Genomic DNA, 21368 nt, shown 5'->3' on the forward strand with positions numbered 1-21368 from the left:
TTACGACTAATTATACACACCGTCGGTACATTGTATGGTTGTCACTTTGCCAGTAGCACACTGGAGAATGGCATCGTGCCAAAAGTGTCATGCAGCATATAAAATATTAATCGGAGTGCTGTCCTTTGCTCTTTGATTAATATGAGACAGAAGGCCAAGTATCTCCAGCACTGAACTGGAGGCTACGAGCTGACTAGCATGCGCACACACACACACACACATAGACACAGAGAAATTGGAGAGCTGCTTTGTTGCACTTTGTGAAGCATCTGAATTTTTTTTTTTTTCTCCATTCTGATCTGATACACACACACACGCACGCACGCACTGAGGGCATCAGGGTGGCACAGTCTGCAGGGAAGATGTCCTTCAACTTGAGGACAAAGGTTGAGGGTTTCCTGGGTTGGCACTATGCATCTACAGGTTTCCAGAAAGACACACTTCAGAAAAGTGCAAACAAAAATACACACACATAAAAACAGAAGTGACACAAAAAAAAAAAAACATTGGCATTCGGTGCAACATTGCAGACTGAAGGCACCAACTGCACGGGTGAACATGTTAGCCTACGCAGCTGCCCAGTGTAGTAACAGAACCGTGAGCGATGACTGTTGTCCACTCTTCTGTTGTGTCCAGGCCCATTTTGGAGTACATCAGGCTTTTATTCTGCTCAGTGAAAGCTGATGCTAATATATGTTAGCCTTCAGATTTTCATATTATGTACTGGCGCTAGACTGCAAGGTCAAAGGTTCACCAAAATCATCACAAATCACTGTCTGAGGATAAATATCTATACCAGATCAGATTTAATGGAAAACTAATATTTGTGCTCAGCTTGTCGAACAAAAACATATGTTTTTCCAGTTTTAAGCCACACTAGCTGATGAAAACACCTGGTAATAAATGTATTAAAACCCTGACACTTACCAGGACAGGAAAGGATGGGTGAGTAGATGAGTATGAGAGTGCATGAGAGAAATTTTAACACTTTTAAAGACCTTTTCAGACTTGCACAGGGACTATAACATATCCTGTCATGAGTTCGATTAGTATTAATCATAGCACATCTGCTTTAGATATTGAAAATATAAATATCAGACTATTGTGCTGTAATAATGGAAATTATTCCAACTCATGAACACACAGAACAGAACAGCAGGGAAGCAGACTGGCTGGATAGCAGAGAAACACAGTGACTGTGGATTAATGTGAGTGATGCAGTAGATTGGATTAAGTAATTTAAGGTTGGAAGATATTCTGTCTGAATGGTAGGATTAATAAAAAGAAGTACATGTTCACACAGACATACATACCGTGCACTTGATTAAACAACAGCACTTGTTGATGACTCACACATCCATCTGTGCAATATCTAAAAAAAATTAATAAATAAAAGCGCAAAAATACCAGAGTGCATGTTTGTCATGCATTACCTTATTTCTGTAGTGCCAGGGATTATAACAGGCAGGTTAAGAAAGAAGAGAGAGAGGATGGAGAAGAGACAGACACACTCATAATCACATCACACACCATATACAGGCCTTCAGGGGGAGGGGGATATAGTGAGTGCATAGTGCAACAAAGGCATTACATAAGTCAAGAGGATTGTCCCTGTTTGTGATTGAGTGTATGTGTGTTTGTGTGTGTTTGTGTTTGTGTTTGTGTTTGTGTGTGTGTGTGTGTGTGTGTGTGTGTGTGTGTGTGTGTGTGTGTGTCTGTATGTATTTGTGTGCTTATAGGCATGTGTCGTGCAGTGTGGAAAGCACACAGGCCAGGATGTATTTTGTTTCATCACTGTGTGTCAGGCAAAGTGCCTGTAGTGTGTGTAGGACAAGAAAAAAGTGCAAAGGAGTGAGAGCACGAAGAAGAAAGAGTGTCTTCCTCGCTCTGCTGCTAATCCCCTCTGTCGCCTCTCCGCCTCTCTCGCTCATACCATCTCTGTCATTTTTATCTCTATCGCCTCTCTGTCTGATCTCTCTCTTCTTACTTCCTCCTCCCTTTTATTCCATTGCTCTTCCAGGATGTCTGCTAGGTAACCCGACCATGACGGCTGATATTCAGCAAACACGTGCATGCGTGCACACAAACATGGGCTGTAACTACACTGCAGTTGGAGCTGTTTGTGGAAATACATGACTTGCAATAAAACAATTCCTGTGTGTTGGCACCTCACTGGTACTGTTCTTTGAAACAGGAAAACAGTGTGAGTGTGTGTGCACCTGAGTTTGTGTGTATACAGATTTATTTGCAGCATCTATCAGTTTTGTATTCTCTTTGCAGGCATTATCAATCCAACAACTCCCCAGTAGGGCTGAAGAGATTTACGTAGGAGCAGTTTTATATCTCCATCTCCGTTCTAAGACAGAGCAGAAAGGACGAGTAAAGTCAAATGTTTTTGTAAAGTGTCAAAACATGAGCAACTGAACTAATAGTCTCAACAAAGAAGAACATTTCAAATCAGGATGCATCTATTGCAGAGCTGCTGAAATATGTCCTGGCATCATTCACAAACTGCCTATATTTCGATGTATTTTTTGGTCGACTGTCAAAAGGTTTAGTCGATATTAGTCTATTTTATAAATGCTATGTTACAGTTATTTAGTTCAGATTTATTTGTTGGCAAGTGAAATCCACATTGAGTTGAGACCCAAACTTGGTTACTGAGGCAGGTTTATAGAGCTTATGGATGCATGTCATTTATGTTCAGTTTTCTGCTACGTTTCAGCATCTCTCATTCTCTGCACAGTTGCATCATATAGTTAATATGCCTCCAGATAAGACACTCTTGGTTCTCTCGGCTCTTGGTCTTATATTATTACCTCTTACCACGCTGCAGTCAAGCATGCAATGGTTTTTAGGCCAAGACAACCAATCATATGTGGGGGAAAAGAAGCCAGTCTTATGACAGTTGATCAGGACTTCAACTCTCCAGCCATACTGTATTTCAAAATGGGAGCACACATTTATCCAAGATTACTACTTTCAAGTTCAACTAATCTATTTGCCCTCAGCAGTCAAAGAACAAAGTTAGATAAGGATTAAAAGATCATACTGTATACTGGCTAACAGTATATTAGCCTGGATTAATTAAAGCTGCAATACATATTTTTCTGCCTGTTCTTTACTTTAAGATCATGGGGCATCTAGTATCATGTTTCTGGAGTCCTCTCAGCTTATTGGTATGCAGTTATGATAATATATTTAGTAGAAAAAAAGGATTTCAGCAGCAGAATCAACAAATGTCCAACAGCACCAAGGTGGAAGATATTTCTCCCTACAAAACCCACAAAATATGAACACCGGGTCTATCATCTTGTAAAATGTTTGGTTACATGTGCTTTGTTTTCCATACTATTTTGCCAGTTTTTTGTTTTTTTTTGCTTTGGCAAATCATCTAATTAATTTTGCAGAGTTGCAAAGGAGCCATGGAAGCATTAATAGAGAGACCTCTGGGAATCTGAGCCCCACAGGTTTTATTCAAAATTATTCAGTGTGTGTTTGAGGCCCAAAACTGTCACATCACATTAGTGTCCGAATCACTGATAGTAAACAAGACGATGTACGAACACAAATGGAAACAGACGCTCACGTACATATGCTGACAGAGGCTCACAGACACGCAGACACACACATACGTGGACAACTGAGCACAAGTGCTTCTTACCTGGCGCCTCTCTACAAAGTGGGACTCAAGCTACCTCATATATACAAACACGCATGAACACTCCCAAAGAACAGACAGACATGTGTGCGCACACAAAAACGCACATACAGTAAATGCACACACACACGCAGAACACAGCCTGCTACAATGGCCTCAGCCATTAAAAATGCATGGCACTGCAGCAACAGTTTCTAAAATTGAACACCAGGGCCAGCTGCTGATCGGTGCACTGAGAACTGCCTACAGAGAGCAAGATGCATCGTGAAATCGCTCCCACAATGTCATTTTGATATTAGACAATATCAAAACACTATTACGGTTAAGTATACACTAGCCAATTGCAATTAAAGACAGTCCTTTCTTCATCGTCTGTGACTTCAGAGTCAGAGAAAGGGTTAACAGCATGTGTTATCTCTCTGGTTGCTAATATTGTCAGGTCTGCAGCAGTGCCAGCCAGGGTTAATGCGCTCACCGTTGTCCTCCTTCATCATGTTATCAGCAATCATCGACACCCGCATCTAATGTGAAAGCAAAAGCGTTGCCAAGCACCAGACAGGAAGAGAAATCAGGCCAATAGACCCCAATCGAGGCTTAATGGGGGCCTAGTGGCGCGGCTAGCTGAGACCTCTCGCACTGCCTGTTCATCATTCACTCCCGCTGGAGTCTGCGAGATGGCAAGGGCTTCTGGCTTATCAAACAAATTAGCTGCTTCATCACTGAAATGAAAGCAGCGATGCACAAGCTGCAAGGTTGTCCTTTCCTTCACACGCTGTCCTTGTTATGAATCAAAGAAGCAAAATGCAGAAAGAAAGGATGCTCTGTAGACGGTTTGGTGGAGACAGGGAGGGTTCTGCAGTGCTCTGTGCGCTGGGTGAGAAATGGTGGGCGTCTCCCACCTCCTACGGCTCTGACACTTCTTTGTGCTTATACAGTGGGGCAAAAAAACACAACATGAGGTGGCTTCTGCTTGGACAGCTGTCTGATTACAGTTGGGTCAGGAGCCAATTGTTGCCCTTCAAATCTCTGCAAACCCCACCCACACAACATCAGGGCTCTGAGTCACAGAGCTGAATGGCTGCGACCACTCTGGCTCAACTCCATATGCAGACACTCCCACGGTACATTTTATCTCCTTCTAATTTCTCTGCCTCCTCTTCACTTTTCTAAACTTAGACGCAAGTTCGTCAGTCTGCAGTGATTTTATCCCTCCACTCTTCCTGTTGCTTTTCCTCCGGCCTCCTGTAGCTGCAGGGATTCAGGCCTGGTTTTGCTGCACTGAATGACAAACCAAGGACACATCAGCAGCGCTTTTAGGTATTTGTATCTTTACAGCTTTGCACCATGTTGATGCTCCTCTAGAAATCTCTGGTGTGGTAAAAAAAAAAAAAAAAAAATCACAGCATAGATCCCTCCTGCCGAGTCTGCAGACTCCCACTCTGGATGATGCTAAAGCAAACAGACACAATGTACTGTAGTGCCTTGTCCCCGGACAAACATAAGTGTAACTCCCGTCTTTTTCTCCCCCGACCTCCCTCCTCTCCATACGTCCCCTCAAGTCTCAAGATGTCTGTCTCAACCCTTTTGCCCCTCCCCCACCGTCCCCACATTTCACATTACAACATAATCCATATTCAGCTTCAATCAGACGGAAAAGCACAAACAGCCCCACTACCACACACACAGACACACACACACACACACACACACACACATGCTGGACATAAACAGCCTCAACCTCACTTAAATATAAGCCTACAGTATATTGTACACACCAACAGGCTGAGAGCTGAGGAGGGGGGAAGGGCTGCATGCATGACAGCCATGTGGTAGGGCATTAAGGCCTGAGTCATCACGTCATGCGACACATGTGTGTGTCTTCCCTACAGGCACTCAGCATGACGGCATATTGAAGGGCAGCCTACAGAGGAGCAACAGCAGGGTAAATATCATCGCAGCTACCAGCAGGGCGGAGGAAGACGTCAAGATTTGCGTAGCTCTTGTTAACAGGCGAAGGCTGTGCCAAGTCCTGGGCAGAATCACAGCCTCAGTCAGCTAAAGTTGGTCTAGGAAAATGGCTTTACTCAAGTACAGTCCATTACAAAAATGCCTTCTATTTAGGTTGGCAGCAGTGAGGCTTAAGTCACAGAGCGAATCTTCAGAGCCCTCTCTCTCTCTCTCGAGCTGAAGAAAATTTCCAACATTTGTTTGTGATGCTACTGTCAGGAAGAGGAGGAGGAACAGAAACACTGCGGGCCTATGACAGGCCATCAGTCAACGGAGACAAAATAAATGGCAGATCCCAGAGCGAGGCTGTGATCAAACTGAGTTCAGCTGTATTAATACCGAAAATGACCATTTGTGGGTTCAGCTCAGCACACACACAAACACACACACTTCGTCCTCAGCAAGCACTGTGGCTGGACCTACTCCAACCATCATGACGTACCAGTTTGTTTACTGGCACGTAAAACAAGTGCAAGTGAAATTTACATTGCTTAAACCTGCAGTAATAGATTTTGCGGCTGTTACAGGGCAGAGGAAACACATTTTAAAAACAACGCTAACATATTATCTCCTTTAGATTAATATGGCAAACATTCATAAAAGACATTGAGAATTCTACCAAAAGTATAAATGAGATTAACTCTAACTGCCCTCCACCTGGTTTGACTCCACCCAGTCCGATGACATCATACCAAAGGTTTCTAGCTTGTTTTCTAGTTTGACTTAAATGGGTTAAAAGTGTTTGAAAGATTTGGCTTGCCATATCGTTAGCAAGCAATATGGTAGTCCAATTGATGTGACCCAGCATAGAACCACAACTCCCAACATGCCCCACTCCCCAACCTCGCTTTGGTGCATTTTCAAATGTATGTAGTGGGCAGGGATAGGTTGAAGGGCAGCATTTGACTACTGCTGTTTCAGAGGTATTTCCACCTTGGTGAGAAATATTTTTGTTGGGAATGCATAGTCATGAGTTGAACAAATGACTGTGCCAAATATTATCTTCAGGTAAATGTCATAAGCGCTTTGTTGGGCTGCCATACAAACACGAGCTAATGTTAAGTCTGCAACAAGGAGTATGTGCTGAAAGCAGGGCAGGACTTTCTCTCTGCTTGAGGGGATATAGTGCAGTTGAAACAGCAGCAAGTGAAATATCTAGTTATAGTATGTATTCCATAATATGCCTATGAGCAACATTACCCACATGGCCTCACTGGCAGTTTAGGCTTGTTAGCTACAGCAGACACTAATATTCTCCAGCTGGAGTTGGTTTAGTTGAGTATGTAGAAATTAGCCTTTAGCAAAGAAGGTAAAAAAAGCATGAAATAGAACAGTCAGACTCAAATCGTATAATACTATGTCTAGGACTTACGCTTTAAAGCAATGAAACAATAGACTAATGTGCGTGTGTATGTCTGCTATAGCAGATGGTTCACCTGGATGCACATTTTGTTGGATGTGAAGGCCTTTCTGAGACTATTACATGTAAATGTAGAACTACAGGAAAGGGCACACAGCTACTGTATGTATGCAGCTGAAGTCACATACAGCTCTGTCTCTGTCTGCAAGAGCCTTGGCACACGCACACACCCACATCTCAGCACACACACAAACGCAGTGACAGGCAATTCCTCAAGGTCTGGTACCTTGGGAACCTCTCTGTCTTTCCTCCTCTGTGTGTGTGACTGTGCGTTCTGAGCTGTGTGTGAGTGTCTATGTATGTGTGTGCGTGTCAGACAGAGACCGAGTGTCTAGATTTTAGTAAGGTCATAACCAACCATTTACACAGCCCATGGCCATTAGGTGCTCACGGTTTGTCGCCTGCGCACCTTTCAAACCAGAACATTTTCTGGCTCTTAACACATCTTTTCTATTACAAACACACAGTAGCTCAGACAAAAAGGGGCTTGTTGCAATGGCACGATCCTATCCTTCCCAAGTATGCAAGTGTATACCTCACACACACGATATCAAGGAGCATCAAGTATCACATCAAACAGCACTGGAAATCCTGAGGAGCAGAATAAACTGGAGTGCCTGATGGGGCAGCTCTAAAGCAAGGGTGCCAACTGGCAGACAAAGGAGCTCTTTCACTAATAAGTGCAGAAACAATTAGTCAATTAATCCATTAGCGAATACATTTAAAATGGAGCAATAACAATTTTGATAATCGATTAATCCCTTCAAGCCATTTATCATGGACACAGGCCAGATATTTGCTGGTTTTCAGGATCTAAAATGTGAGGATTTGCTGTTTTTTTTAATCTACATTACTGTAAACTGAATATCCAGTTCTGAGAAATTGTTTCTCATTTCTCAATATTTTAATGAATTAGCAACAAATCAAAAGATTAATACATAGAGATAATAAATAAATATTATATGAAGCCCCTAATTATGCTGGTTATGACTTGCATATTGTGACCTTGTCTGACGATGTTGAGTCCAAGGCATTTTATTTATTCCAACAGAGATGTTGATTGAAGGTTGAAACAGTAAGTAAAGCCTCTCACCTCTCGTCTTGCTACGTCGCCAGAGAGTTGGGTATTCAACCAGAGGCCAGCACAGGCACAGAGGTGGACTTAAAATACTGGCTTGCCTTCACTGCCAGGTGATGTCACTCTAAAGCACAGAGGATGATTAAATGACATGGCAATAATCCATGATTCACCTGTAATCAGGATTTCAAAAGGATTTGTGGTTTCTTTGCTCTTTAACTCCTCAGCTAATATGTATGTGGACACGCAGTCACTGCTGGAATGTTTATGCTTACAGTGCGGAGTATGGAGAGCGATCAAACCTTTAACCTGTTTTATGCCTGACCACGTTTGGTACACAGCGTGCCAGACACCACATCATCATGATAGAACATCCCAATAGTTATAGTACAAGTACCCCTACACGTATAGCGTAGATGATCTGATTAGATACGGGCACGCCTCGCTGCATTAATGTGTGATCTAAAAACCAAAAGCTCTGTAATTCTTTATCATGTGAGGTTCATATTAATATCCCCTACATGTTACATGGGAGATAAGACAGAAATGTTTGCTAATTAATTATACTTCAGTGCAAGTAGTGAACATTAAATACACATAACCTCTTGCCACATAAACCTATGTGTGTTTGTTTATGGCACTTGGGAGAGGAAGGGTTACAAAAGCAAATGATAAGGAAACATATGAAACATTCAAATAGGGAGGGAGCAGAGCCCCCGGAGACAGAGCGGAAGATTACCTACAGTAGCTAGACAAAAATAATGAGCTGCAGAGAATCAGCAGGGGGACAGAGAGCACAAAAAAAAAATCAGTAAATCCCATTAGAAAAATCCTGCAACTCTAAAAGAGCTAAACAATTATATCCCTGGCAACGTGAATTATACAAAAGAGATAAGAGAGAAAAAAAAGCAGCATGCTGTACAACAGGAGATGAGGTAAGAGAAGAGGGAGGAATACTTCACAGTCATTTCAGTGGCGTAGCCCTGTGGAGACCTAGAGGTCACATGAAGGGCAGGGAGAAAAGCGAGATGACAAAATCTTTGCGGTTCACAGCATTCTGTAAGCCAGTCCCCTTACAAGCACCACAGGGACAGTGCCAACCTGACAGCCACACTTCCACACCTCAACAACATTGTCAAGCAAAAACACCAAGTGTCATCATGGCGTTGACACAAATGCTGCATTCAGACAAGCACCTGAAAAGACGCTCTTTCTTTGTTAGCTTATTTTTAGCTCAATGAAATGCAGTATTTTCATTCGGTCAAGGAGCAGCCTTTGATTCAGTCAGGTCACCTTGAGAATAAACAAAAACAGTTATTCAGTTATGACATTTTCTTACACAAAAATATGTAACAGCTTTGTATTTCAGTTCTTTTCCTGGACAGCAGGATACATAGACAGCTTCACTCCTAGACCTGTGGACGAACTCATGCTTACAGACCAGATGTCTCTTCTCAACAATACCGAGCACACACTGTGTGTACTTGAAAGGCATCACATTCTCATTCAACCTCAAAAATGCATTTGAATTGATCCCATACAGCTAGTTCCCTGTCACTGTCATGTATGATTTGTTACATGACGGTGACATTTCACTGAGACACTAGATTTACAGCACGTGTGAGGAAATGATATTCATATCACTGGACAGGCAAGAGCTATCAGTACACACCACAATCTGCTCGGGGCAAGTAACAGCAACTTGTAGTTAGTGATCTGCTCAACAACTGCTCAAACCCTATTTATAGACAAAGGGCAACTTTATCATTTGTTTTAGTTTTGACGGTTTTATAGAAATTGCCGGTAAAATCCTCAGAGAGGTACATTTAATCTTCAGGGAGTTTAAGAAAGTGTCATGATAATTAAAGCCTTAGACTTACAAATGAACCACAATTTGTAATCAATAGGAGGCATAGTGTTACCAGATGCTATACACACATACCATAACTCCTGAATCAGACACTGCACAATGACACCAAACAAATCCAATAGAGTGCACAGGCTCATTACTTTGGAAACTTGACTCTTGATGATGAGGGACCTCTGTGGTATGGGGACTGGACAGTGGTCTAACCCTTTGGCCATGAGAGTACCGTTACAGTAGAGGAGCATATTGACCATGACTAATATAAGTGCAAATCAATATAGTAGGAACATGGTCCTTACAAGTGGCCCCAGCAATGCTGAAAGAGCAGTTGTTTGAAGTGAAACCCTGTCATAAATCACATCAGGTATTATTTTCATAGGTCATTGTTGTACAGTATTTGTTATGATCACTGTACTTATCGAGGTTGCTAAAATCTGGAATCAAGGGAACATCGTTACAAAGAAGATGATCAGACAGGATGTAAACATGTCATTAGTTTAAAGGACCTATTTGTAAGTTTTGCTATTTCTACATAGCCAATGTTTGCATTAACTGTTGTTTACTTACAAGTCTTGGCAATAGTCTCAGCCATGCACTTACAAGAGAAGAGGTTATAATGCACCCTCTGAATAGCCCTACTTCTTCAGGACAAACTTGATGCTACAGTGACTTAGTATTGCAAAGTAACGACGCAGTCTGGCTGGACCACGGCTAGCCTGTTAGCATGCTATTTTCATTAGAAGAAGAGGGTTGCTAGGTTGCTAGGCTAGGAAAAATTTGAAAATACCTCCTTTAAATCAGATTATCTACACAAACAGAGTGAACATACCTGTAATTTTGTTATTAATCCCTCATTGTACAGGAAAACTGTGCGCTCAATCTGATTATCAGACTTGGTAAATATGGCAGGTCAAATATGAAACAGGACCAAGTGAACCAGTGTGTGTAATCGTTTTACTGTTTCACCTTCATTATCTCTTCTATCTCTCTCTTTGACTAATATAAGGGTTTGCCTACAGCCTGTCTGATTGACTCGTTCATTAATTAACTTGGTGAGAATAGTGTTATTATTACGAAGGGTAATGATAGCGGAAACTTTGAAAATAAGATCCAAATTGTAGTAATCTGGATATCTTTTTTAATATAGTAGGAGGAACTGATTGTGAACATCCCTCTTGAGACATTTCCCATGGTGTCACCATGGAAACCCGGCTAAGTTCGTCCACCCCTCACAGCTGAAGTTTCTTGTGTGCACCATCAGCTGTCACGAGCAGCTCCGATGTGCATGCTTCCTCACTTCCACCGCCAAGTTAATTACCACTATTCAAAGCCTCACAGCAACTTCTAACTGAAAGGATTACACGTCTGTAAAATGATGCCTAAAGAACTGCAGCATCCCTCATCAAGTCTCATGTCAACTATGAAAGTAATTTTAGTTATTTTGTGTTTACTTTCAATTGATGCCATCTAATTAGAGCTTAAAAACATTATGACAAGCAAAGCCAGAGCAGCAAACAAAACACAATTTGCCTGATCAAAACACTGTAGCTTCACTCGTCCACAAACAGTCAGAATAGAGCCAACCGTCAGCCAGTGCAGTTTGTACGCCCTCTGAGTGTATGTGTGCAAATCTGAACCCATTTATTCTCTCCAGCACACATGACACTGTGTATTTACGATGAGCCACTCAAGCGTTGCCTGCCGTCTGTTGGGAATAATTAGTGCACAGGTTGGTGACCTCTCAGGCATTGCTGCTGCGTATCACACACGCACTACTATACAGCTTGCTTTCCATTATATTGGTCTATAGGCTGATGACGAATATAGGAAAAATCAAACAGCACCGTAATTTTTAAACATGAAGTCTTTCCTGCTGTATCAAACTCCAGTGAATGCTGTGTGTATCTGTGCTCAAAATTTTAATTCAAAAAAAGCCTTGACGATAAGGTCAAAAACACACACAGTTCCAGACGACAATTATTTAGTATTCCTCCCTAACAGCAGCCCTAGCTGTTAACCTTTCTCCAGGTCATCAAGATTTCTTGTCATCCAATAACATTGCTTTCAAGTGAACAAAAATATCACACTGCTTCCTGAATTGTGATGAGTCACCGGAGGAAAAAAGGCCGAATGTGTTTGTGCTTGAATGATTTTTTTTTTTTGTGCATGTGCACTTTTCCATTAGTGAATTGGTAAAACATAACTAGGCTTCAAAGTCATATCTTGCACTTGAACATCCAGACTAAACACGTGCGGGACTACCATTTCTGGCAGGACAGGAGCCAGCAGAGATAAGGGACAGGGAGCAAGAGGAGCAAAAGCTGGAGTTAAATGTAAACTAAATTACTGAAGGGAAGCAACATGGCAGCACAGCTTTAATCATCCTAAACCTTGATCCCTTTTGGCATTTCTCAAGGCTAAAGGACTTACGCAGGACACATTATCAGGATATTGGACAGAGAGAAGCAATGACTACATTGTTGTGGTACTGATGCAGCAAAATTTGTTTTCCATTTCTAAGAACCGATAGAACAGAGGATGTTGAGTGCTTTTGGGGAGCATGAAAGATGAAACCTGGTACACAAGAGGTCTTTGATTAAGAGTACTTCTGTACAGCGCACAGGTACATGCGCACAAACACACAGTCACGCACACGTCCTTTGTTCTAGTAATGGTGTAAAGCTGATGTGAACTGAACTGACATGAAAGCCACATCTCAGCGGCTCTCTGGTAGCCTCACCATGGACTCTAGTTTTAACCATTTTTTAAAAATACCATCTGGTAGACACAAGCTGACTCTAATTCCAACCGTACCAGCAGCTCTTTATACACACATACACACACACACACACACACACACACACACACACACACACACACACATACACACACACACGCACCATTTAAGTCTCATATCAGATGCAGTAAGATGACTTCATTTCAAGCCATTCTCCCTTCTTTCTCTTCAACAATCCTTGTCCCACTTGTGTGAAAAGTAAAATGAGGTCAACTGGGCTGAAATTCTCATCCCTCTTGATTTTGTGTGATACCTCTCCTCTTTCCCAACCCATCATCCCTCATATGCTACTGCTAGCTAACATTCTAGCCACTGACAAAGGAGTGAATTTTCCTCGATATCACTACAGGAGAACACAGACACATAAATGAAGACAGGTGCATGTATTGGTCACACATGTGCACGTTTAAATCATCCACACAAATGCGGTACACAACACAGCGGTGGCGGCAGCAGCTTAACTCCTTTGATGAGACTGTTGCCGTCTCAGTCAGCCTCGTCTTGGCACATTGCATAACTGAACGCAGACATAAACACACAACCCCAGGCCTGATCTGCACTATAGAGTGCCATCTAGAAGGAGTTAGCGTGCTACTGGCAGCCTCGCTGAGGAGGAGAGCAAAAAAAGAGAATAAAGACGCAACAAAACAAACAGAAAAATAAATGAAAAAACAAAATCTGTAAGCTCTCACACTCCCTGGAAAGAGAGCTCGATGCAAACACTTTTTCACCATATTCTATTCATCTGTCTCTGAAGATACTGAAGACATTGTAAAAAAAAAAAAGAGCCATTACAATCAAAATCTGTTACCATCACCACAGACATATAAATTACATACAGTCAGTGTGCTGCACTGTACTACTACTACTACATTTCTACAATTTCTCTGTGAAACAAAAGCTTAAATCACGTTAGAATCCTTCAGGAATTTCAGTGGAATTCACTTTGTTTATAAAAAGTAACATGCACGCAAACGCTCTGTGAAGCTCTCTAGAGATTTTAAGCTACCACTTTACCTTTACTACACCTTCACTTGTACGTTCTATGCCGGTAAAACTGCAACATCTACCGCTGAGCTACAATTTCTATTGCAACAATTCCCATTCAATGATCCAGTCCAAGAAGTCATGGCTCAGTAAGCTTCTCCTCTGACTGTAGACAAAGCTTGAAGGGTGGCGCAGTTACTGAGTGAATCAGAAGGAAGATTAATGATGAAGATATGTTTATGTATATGTTTGTGCTATGAAAAGCTGCACAGGGCTACTGCCAGTCACAGCAGTTACTGCAACGCCTGTGTGTGTGTGTGTGTGTGTGTGTGTGTGTGTGTGTGTGTGTGTGTGTGTGTGTGGTCAAACTTGACTCTGCAAACATGTATGCACCAGTGTCCGCTTGCATGAGCAAACGTTTGCCAGTCTGTGTACAGTATGTCAGTACACATACAGTATTTGTGTGTGCACAACCACTAACATTTGTATAAGTCATCTACCATCAAATGCTTGTGTGTGTGTGTGTGTGTGTGTGTGTGTGTGTGTATGTGTGCATAAGCATGAATGCACAAATGTGTTTTACCTCTGCCACATACAAATGTCTACCCTGAATTAATAACGCTGTGTGCATGTGTGTGTGTGCGTGTGTGTGTGTGTGTGTGTGTGTGTGTGTGTGTGTGTGCCCCCATCAGTGTGTGTGAGTCCTATGATGTCCTGCGCCTGCCGATGAGATAATCTGGCAGAGCATGGAGTGACAATTTGATCTATTGATCTGCGTCTTGCTGGCTCACAGGGAGTCTCTGAGTTATAGTGCTGCCATCTCTCGTGGCCACCACCAGTAAAGAGAGGTGAGCCGCCTCATTGTTACCCACACGCTGCTGCTGAACACCCAGGAAATACACACACACACAATATACACACATACAAATGCCTATGGTTCAATAATGGTTAGCTGCCAAAATCGTCTAAAAACACCCCGAGCGTCATGTATGTTAGCGCTCTAAAAAATCAATTTCATTAATTTACATATACTTGCCTTTAACGCACAAACTGAACCAGTAGCTTGGTGGTTATTGCTGGTGGTTTAAAAACCAGTGCCAATAACATACGGTTTCTTGCTGTTATGTGATAAATATAAACATCTTCCTTATTTTAACAACATATGCCACACAGTATGTGTTGTTTAACACAAGCAGCAAACAACTTTGTCCAAATAAAATACAGGCCAGGAAAGAGCTTTCACAGTCTTTGACACTCAGTTCTATAGAGGCGTTTTGGTTGGTACTCAAAAACTACTGATGTTCCATAGCACTAGAGGTTACTGATCACTTCCTGCTGCATTAGAATACATTTCTTGCCACATACATACAGAAATATAATAAATCTATAATTTAATTCACAAGTATGTGACAGGATGTACAATATTTACATTTTAAATGTGCAGCTTTTATACAGGAGAAAGTGTTTCCCCACAGATTAGGCTGTGCTGGGGTTGATTAAATTTTTCATCTAGAGGCCGATGGATCTCAGTTGACATCACCATCCAATGAAGGCTTCTAATATCATTACATTATATAATTGATACACAGATGTAGCTAAGTGTTTTGAAATAGCCCTGTGTTGTCACTGGCTTTACGACACTACCACTCTGTGTCAACAACCTGCAGCTGATATATAACGTGTTGTTATATTGCCGTGGTTAAACTAAAGAAATAAAGGACATACAGAACAAGGAATGTGGAAGGTTCCCTCGACTTCTTGTAGCCCTTCCTCTTATCACGAACACGTCTTCTGAAACACTGAAAACCAAAACAGCTTTTTTTCATTCCACAGTTTAGAAAAGTGCATTTCTGCTTATTTTTTAAATTACACTGCAAATCCAGTGGATAGCTAATATGCGTGGACTGCTTGCACAGCGAAACCTGATTTTCTAAATGCTCACAACTTCTTTTTACTGCTGAGATAATATGGAGAAAACAACTGGGAGCAGTTCGTGTGTATGTGTGTGTGTGTGTGTGTGTGTGTGTGTGTGTGTGTGTGTGTGTGTGTGTGTGTGTGTGTGTGTGCGCGCGCACACTTGCATATCTGTCTCAGTGCATTACCACACACAGATCAATAAGGGTTCTATTCTTGGCCATTAGATCTTGAAGCAGGGGATAGCCTGCCTCTCTCACTCTTTTCTATCTATTCCCTCCCTCTGCTCTCCCACGTCTATCAGTCTGTCCTGTCCGCTGGCTCCCCCGCCAACCTCTTTCTCCGTCCCCTTCTTTCTCTCCTCCAGACAACACCAAAGGGACATTGTCATCTTCCCAGCTGGACAGTGGAGGCATCGCCCGAGTCAGTGGCGAGCATCAAACACGGGACAGTTTTGGGGGGATCACAGAAATGACTGGCTTTATGGCTAGAGGGATCAGCCGTCTACTCAGAGGATTCACACACAGCCACGTACGCACATATTCACTCACGTACATGTACACATCCACACACACCTCCTGTTCCTGCTGTAATTCTCACTCCTCTGCCACACTGCCAGGCTGAGGCCCTTGATCTGCCACTTCCTGTAATCCTCCATGGGAGAAGGGTGCAGCCAAATGTCCTGGCAGGCCAGCCAGGCAAACAAGCACACATACCCACAAACACAGATAGCCGCGAGTTGCCACTAACTGCAAAAATAATGACCTCCAGGACAAGATGTGTATCAGCACAGGAGTCCCAGGATATCTTTCACAAAACATGCAACCTGCCAAAACCAAAACACATCATGCAAAAACCTGCAAGCTGCAGCAGCTACGGCAACGCAAAAACCATGAATCATGAAATCTCCATTATGCCCCCTTCATTTGTGCCACACTGGTATCATTGTCATCAGATAGGGCTGACGAAACAGCAAATGACAGGGGAAGAGAACCAGCACCAAAGAATAAATGGATGACTCCCAACTCACCTTCCCCTGACTCTGATAAGACTCTATCTGATCCACATCACTCAAACACAAGAGAGATTCTTCTGTTCATTCAATTTCAAAGTGACCAGCCTCAGCCAGCAGGAAACATCTGACAAGATCATTTCACCCAAACTCAGGATAGGCCGAGGGGGAACGCATTTTGATCTCTAAGCTGTTTGGTTATGGGCTTCTTTAATGCCACGAGTACAGCTTTTTCTTACACTGAGTTTACCCAGTCTGGAGCTCAAAGGAGTAATGTACTAGCCAGCGAGACATAAGCCCCATTAAGCTTATTCACCAGTTCCTGCATCAGCTCTGACATAGGACTTCTACCAGAGGAGGGATTTCATCTCATATCTACTAATACATGTGTACCACTGACAGAATCTGCTCTGCTTTTGATGAAGAAATGCATGGTCTCTGTGGAATCTGCAAATCTTCAGGAACATTTCGCCATCGATAGAAAATGTGGTGCACTGTTATATCCTCTGTCTCTCTCAGCCTGCCTTTAAGAAGAAGAAGAAAACCTAATAAAAAAAAAAAAGTACATGGACTGCCCAACACCATCTTTTCATAAGTCTGGTGAACATGGCTCTGTAGATTTTATGCTCACCCCCCCCCTTCCCCTCTGCCTGTGAGAATCTGTTTGTATCCTCACCTTTCCAGCGCAGGTGAACAAGACTGAGTCACAGCCATAGCTGACAGCAGGTGGGAACGAGGGACAGCCAGGCGGACAGCTCTTCATCACACCGTAATGAGCTGGCAAAGGTTGTCGGACAGGCAGGAGAACACATGGAGGACCTGTAAAAGCAGCCTGACACTGGCGAGCTCGCGGGCGTTCTCTGAAGCTATACGACTCCCTGCGGTGCCATTTCATCGCAAGCTGTTGTCCCTGCTTATGTAAACGTCCTCATATTGCAAGAAAGCTGAGAGCGAGCTACCGCAACCACATACCACATACAATATGTGGCTCAATGTGGACTTTTCTCGTGATTTTAAATGTGTGAGTAACTGTGCGACAGAGTGGCAATGTCAGGAAAAGCAGCTAAAATGCGGAATTCGAGAGATACGGAGTTAAGCTTGTTCTTGTTCTATGGTGGTGGTATATGTGGTAAGTATTTTCTCACCACATGACAACATCTGTATCGTGGACTTTAAAGGTTTAAGAAAAACTGAACATTTTATTCTTGATGGTGAAGCTCACAAGCACATACAGAGCTCCAGGGGACTGTCAACCCCTTGAATGCTACTGAAAACTCCTCTGCACACCCCACAGATACACTGACACCCAACCAGCTTACATCAGCATCTGACTATGACAGCTGAGACATCTGTTCACTTACCTGCTGCTGCCTCCCAGGGATGCAGCTACCCACAGGAGCTGCCACAGGCCACACCAGCTTATAATAGCTCAATGGCAACTCAAAAGGATACAATCTGAGAGCTCCACTCTGGGTGCCGATGGCCAGTATCTTCTGCACGGGGTCGAAGGCCATGGACGACGGCTGATAGGGGAAGCCATGACGGACAGTCTGGGAGAGAGGCAGAAAAAGATGAAGAAAAAAAAAAAACAAAACAGAAAATGTGTGAGACAGAATATCAATCTGCATTTCACAGCAGGGGTGTTGTTTTGTCGGAGGATGTCACACACCCAGATTTGGATAAACAAATGGCCCAGATGGATGTGGGAGATGTTACGAAACAAAAATGTAAAGCCTGACATTGCGCAGACAAGAGAAAATGAAAGAGGAACAAATGCTCTTTCTATGCATGGGTACCCTGTTCTTGGCGATAGGTTGATATTTGGCTTCGCTATTTAGGATCCTTTTATAATTATGAACCTATTTTGAGATTTCTTCTCTCTCATTTCTCTCTTTTTATCTCATTTTGCTGCCTCCCACATGAAGTCGTGATTACACAGAAGTCTGGAAATAAAATAAACAGGAAACATTACCACTAAGAAGCATTTGGTAACTATTTGTTGCAGGGTCTTCTATAGGAGTGCATTCAATCGTATGGTGCTCCTGTTTTTATGTCCATTACCCTATGTATATATGTGTGTGTGTATGTGACTGTAGCTTTATGGCATCAGTCAGCCGGTGGTGGGCTGTTGGATTTGTTTATTTAGCGGCAGAAGGCTAAAGCACGTTACATAAGAAGCACTCAGCGCAGCAGAGACACCTGCCTTCCTCGCATAGAAACATAACAGAGAGTTTCTGTCCAGACAGGCTGTGAAGGTGCAGGGGGGCAGGAGTCTTCTTCAAAGAGACTTCAATCAAATGCCAGGCTGTTGATAGACATATTTAGGCTGCAGTGGCAATCAAACCTGCAATCGCTCTGCAGGGCCTCCTAGCCACTAATCCACAATACTCCCTAAGCCCTCAGGTATGTTGACTTGACTCTTGATTATTGTTATCCAGTTTTCTAGTTATTACTTCAGGCACTCTTACTTATTATTCCTGACCACTGTTAAGGTGATTACAGTTTTACAAAGTTAATCTGCCCTAAACTTGGACTTCAGCACCTGCTGTTGGTGTTTGGTTGGTTTTTGGGTCTATAATGCAGCCAATAGCAACGATCACATGACTCCTCCATGAAGTTGTCCTCCAGAGGCACACAGAGACTCCGCCATGTAACACAGGATAAAGCCCATCAGTGACAATGGACTGTAGCAGCTACCAGATCTAAAGCTTGTGTTTTCAGCACCTGGTCCCATATGAAAAACAACTGCACAAGCTTATATTTCAGAAAGATATTAAAACCTACAAATATCTGGGTTAGCTTTTAGCAATTTGCAATTGAAAAAACAACTAAAATCTAAAAAAGAATATACTAACAAGCCTTTTACCATCTTAGGGGGAAAGCGCACACTTGTGTCAATAAAAAGGCCACACCAACCCATTAAGGCACACTTTGAGAAATCCTGATTTAAAATAATAGTGGGTTAAGATGCTCAGCATGTAAAATGCATGAGTGTTTATTAACTCCATCCATTGCTGAAGCCAATCCAGACTAAGGAGAGCCAACCTTTTTTTTTTTTTTTCCCCAAAATAGGCCCCCACTCTCTTCAGGCGCCATCAGTCCCCAATAGATCAATGATGTGGGGGTAAAGTGGAGTGTGTGTATGGAGGAAGACGGAGCAGGAGAGAAAAGAGTAAGGAAGGTGTGTGGAAAAGAGGAGGAGTTGATAGAGAAAGCAATGAGGTGGCGGAAGAAGAGGGTGCATGGAGAGACACTAAGGAAGAAGATAACATGAAAGGCGAATACACACACACACACCAACAAGAAACCACCGTTTTGCTAATCCAAACCCAGCATATTATGCAAGAGGGGATCAGTTTGGCCCAACCCCTCCATATGACAGTCCATGCCAAGCACACACACAGCAAACCATGGTATTTTCACAGAGGGTAATACCTTCCATTATCCACTATATCTAGATGCTTTTTTAATCCAAGTACAATTACACTTCAACATGCAACCAAATAGAAACTTGGTATTGTTTATTATCCTGACGCCAGAGTGCTCTCGCCATACAGTATGCGCATTGTAGGGAGGTATACTACGTACCATACCTTGGACAAGCACAGAACGCTTCAATGAGCCTCTTTTGTAACGAGGGGTACTTGCTAAACAAACGCTAAATAAACCTTCAACCGGTGGGTTGTGGTTATAGTTACAGAAGAAGACTACAGAGCAAAATGCTTTGCCCATTATTTCATTTTATTGGGAAGCTCACTTGCACCTGCTGTGTCTTGAGATGGGATAAGTGCAGCGCAAACTGTGAATACTGATTTTAAAAAAATAAATAAATAAAACTACATGCAGATGGGGCTCTCTGTGATGAATTCAGCTGTGTAACACATCCTTAGTCTCACCCACCTTGCAGAGCTGGAAATGCTCGGACTGGAGGTTCTCCTGGATCAGATGGTTTTCCTGTGGCCCCACTTGGACAGACGGGGTGGAGGAGGACGCCTCTTTCAAGCCGTCCAGCACCTTCCTGATGTTGAACTTCTTCATTTTCAGACTGCAGAGCACACAATTGAGATCACCCGCAAGAGATACAGGGGATAGCCACTTTCTCTCTCTCTCTTTCTCTCTCTCACACACACACACACATACACACACACGCGCGCGCGCTCGCTCGCTCGCTCTCTCTTTTGATTTCCTCTGTAAATCTCACATTTTAGTGCTTGTTTTTTAGCGCAGTCTCCATGCTTGACGGTTGTGGCGCGCGCTGCTCAGGTCGCTTCTTGACGTGGAGATTTTTTTTTTTTTTGGAGACGTGCTGCTGGGATGTTGGTGCGTCGGTGTGATTTGCTCGGAGTCCGTGCTGTGCCCCACTGCGTCTTGGTGGCTGGCTCCGCTCTTCCTCACGGCTTCCCTCCCCTCCCCTCTCGGCTGTGTGCGCCGCTCAGCCAAGGCGGAAACGCAGAGCAGCAGCGGCGGCGGCGACGGTGGCGGTGCTGACGCTCTTGCGCATGTCTGACAGAGCAGAGGCTTCGACACAAATCCCGCCACCTTGCCAGCTCTCTCTCTCTCTCTCTCTCTCTCTCTCTCTCTCTCTCTCTCTCTCTCTCTCTCTCTCTCTCTCTCTCTCTCTCTCT

At 43.0% G+C, this 21368-nt stretch overlaps 1 protein-coding gene across 2 annotated transcripts in view; it reads right to left on the bottom strand.

Moving 5' to 3' along the window:
* stxbp5a (syntaxin binding protein 5a (tomosyn)) overlaps positions 1-21352 on the bottom strand; it is an 88641-nt gene extending 67289 nt beyond the window's left edge. The window contains exons 1-3 of one of the 2 annotated variants that reach the window (XM_056405216.1): positions 20945-21352; positions 20644-20788; positions 18196-18293 (exon numbers count right to left, since the gene is read on the bottom strand). In XM_056405216.1, the coding sequence (XP_056261191.1) occupies positions 18196-18293; positions 20644-20781 (236 nt within the window). In that variant the 5' untranslated portion in view covers positions 20782-20788; positions 20945-21352. Of the gene's footprint in view, positions 1-18195; positions 18294-20643 lie in introns of both variants that reach the window. The other variant, XM_056405217.1, reaches the window with a different exon arrangement.
* Positions 21353-21368: the final 16 nt, after the last annotated feature.

This window comes from Seriola aureovittata, chromosome 19, assembly GCF_021018895.1.
Source record: "Seriola aureovittata isolate HTS-2021-v1 ecotype China chromosome 19, ASM2101889v1, whole genome shotgun sequence".
Lineage (NCBI taxonomy): Eukaryota > Metazoa > Chordata > Actinopteri > Carangiformes > Carangidae > Seriola > Seriola aureovittata.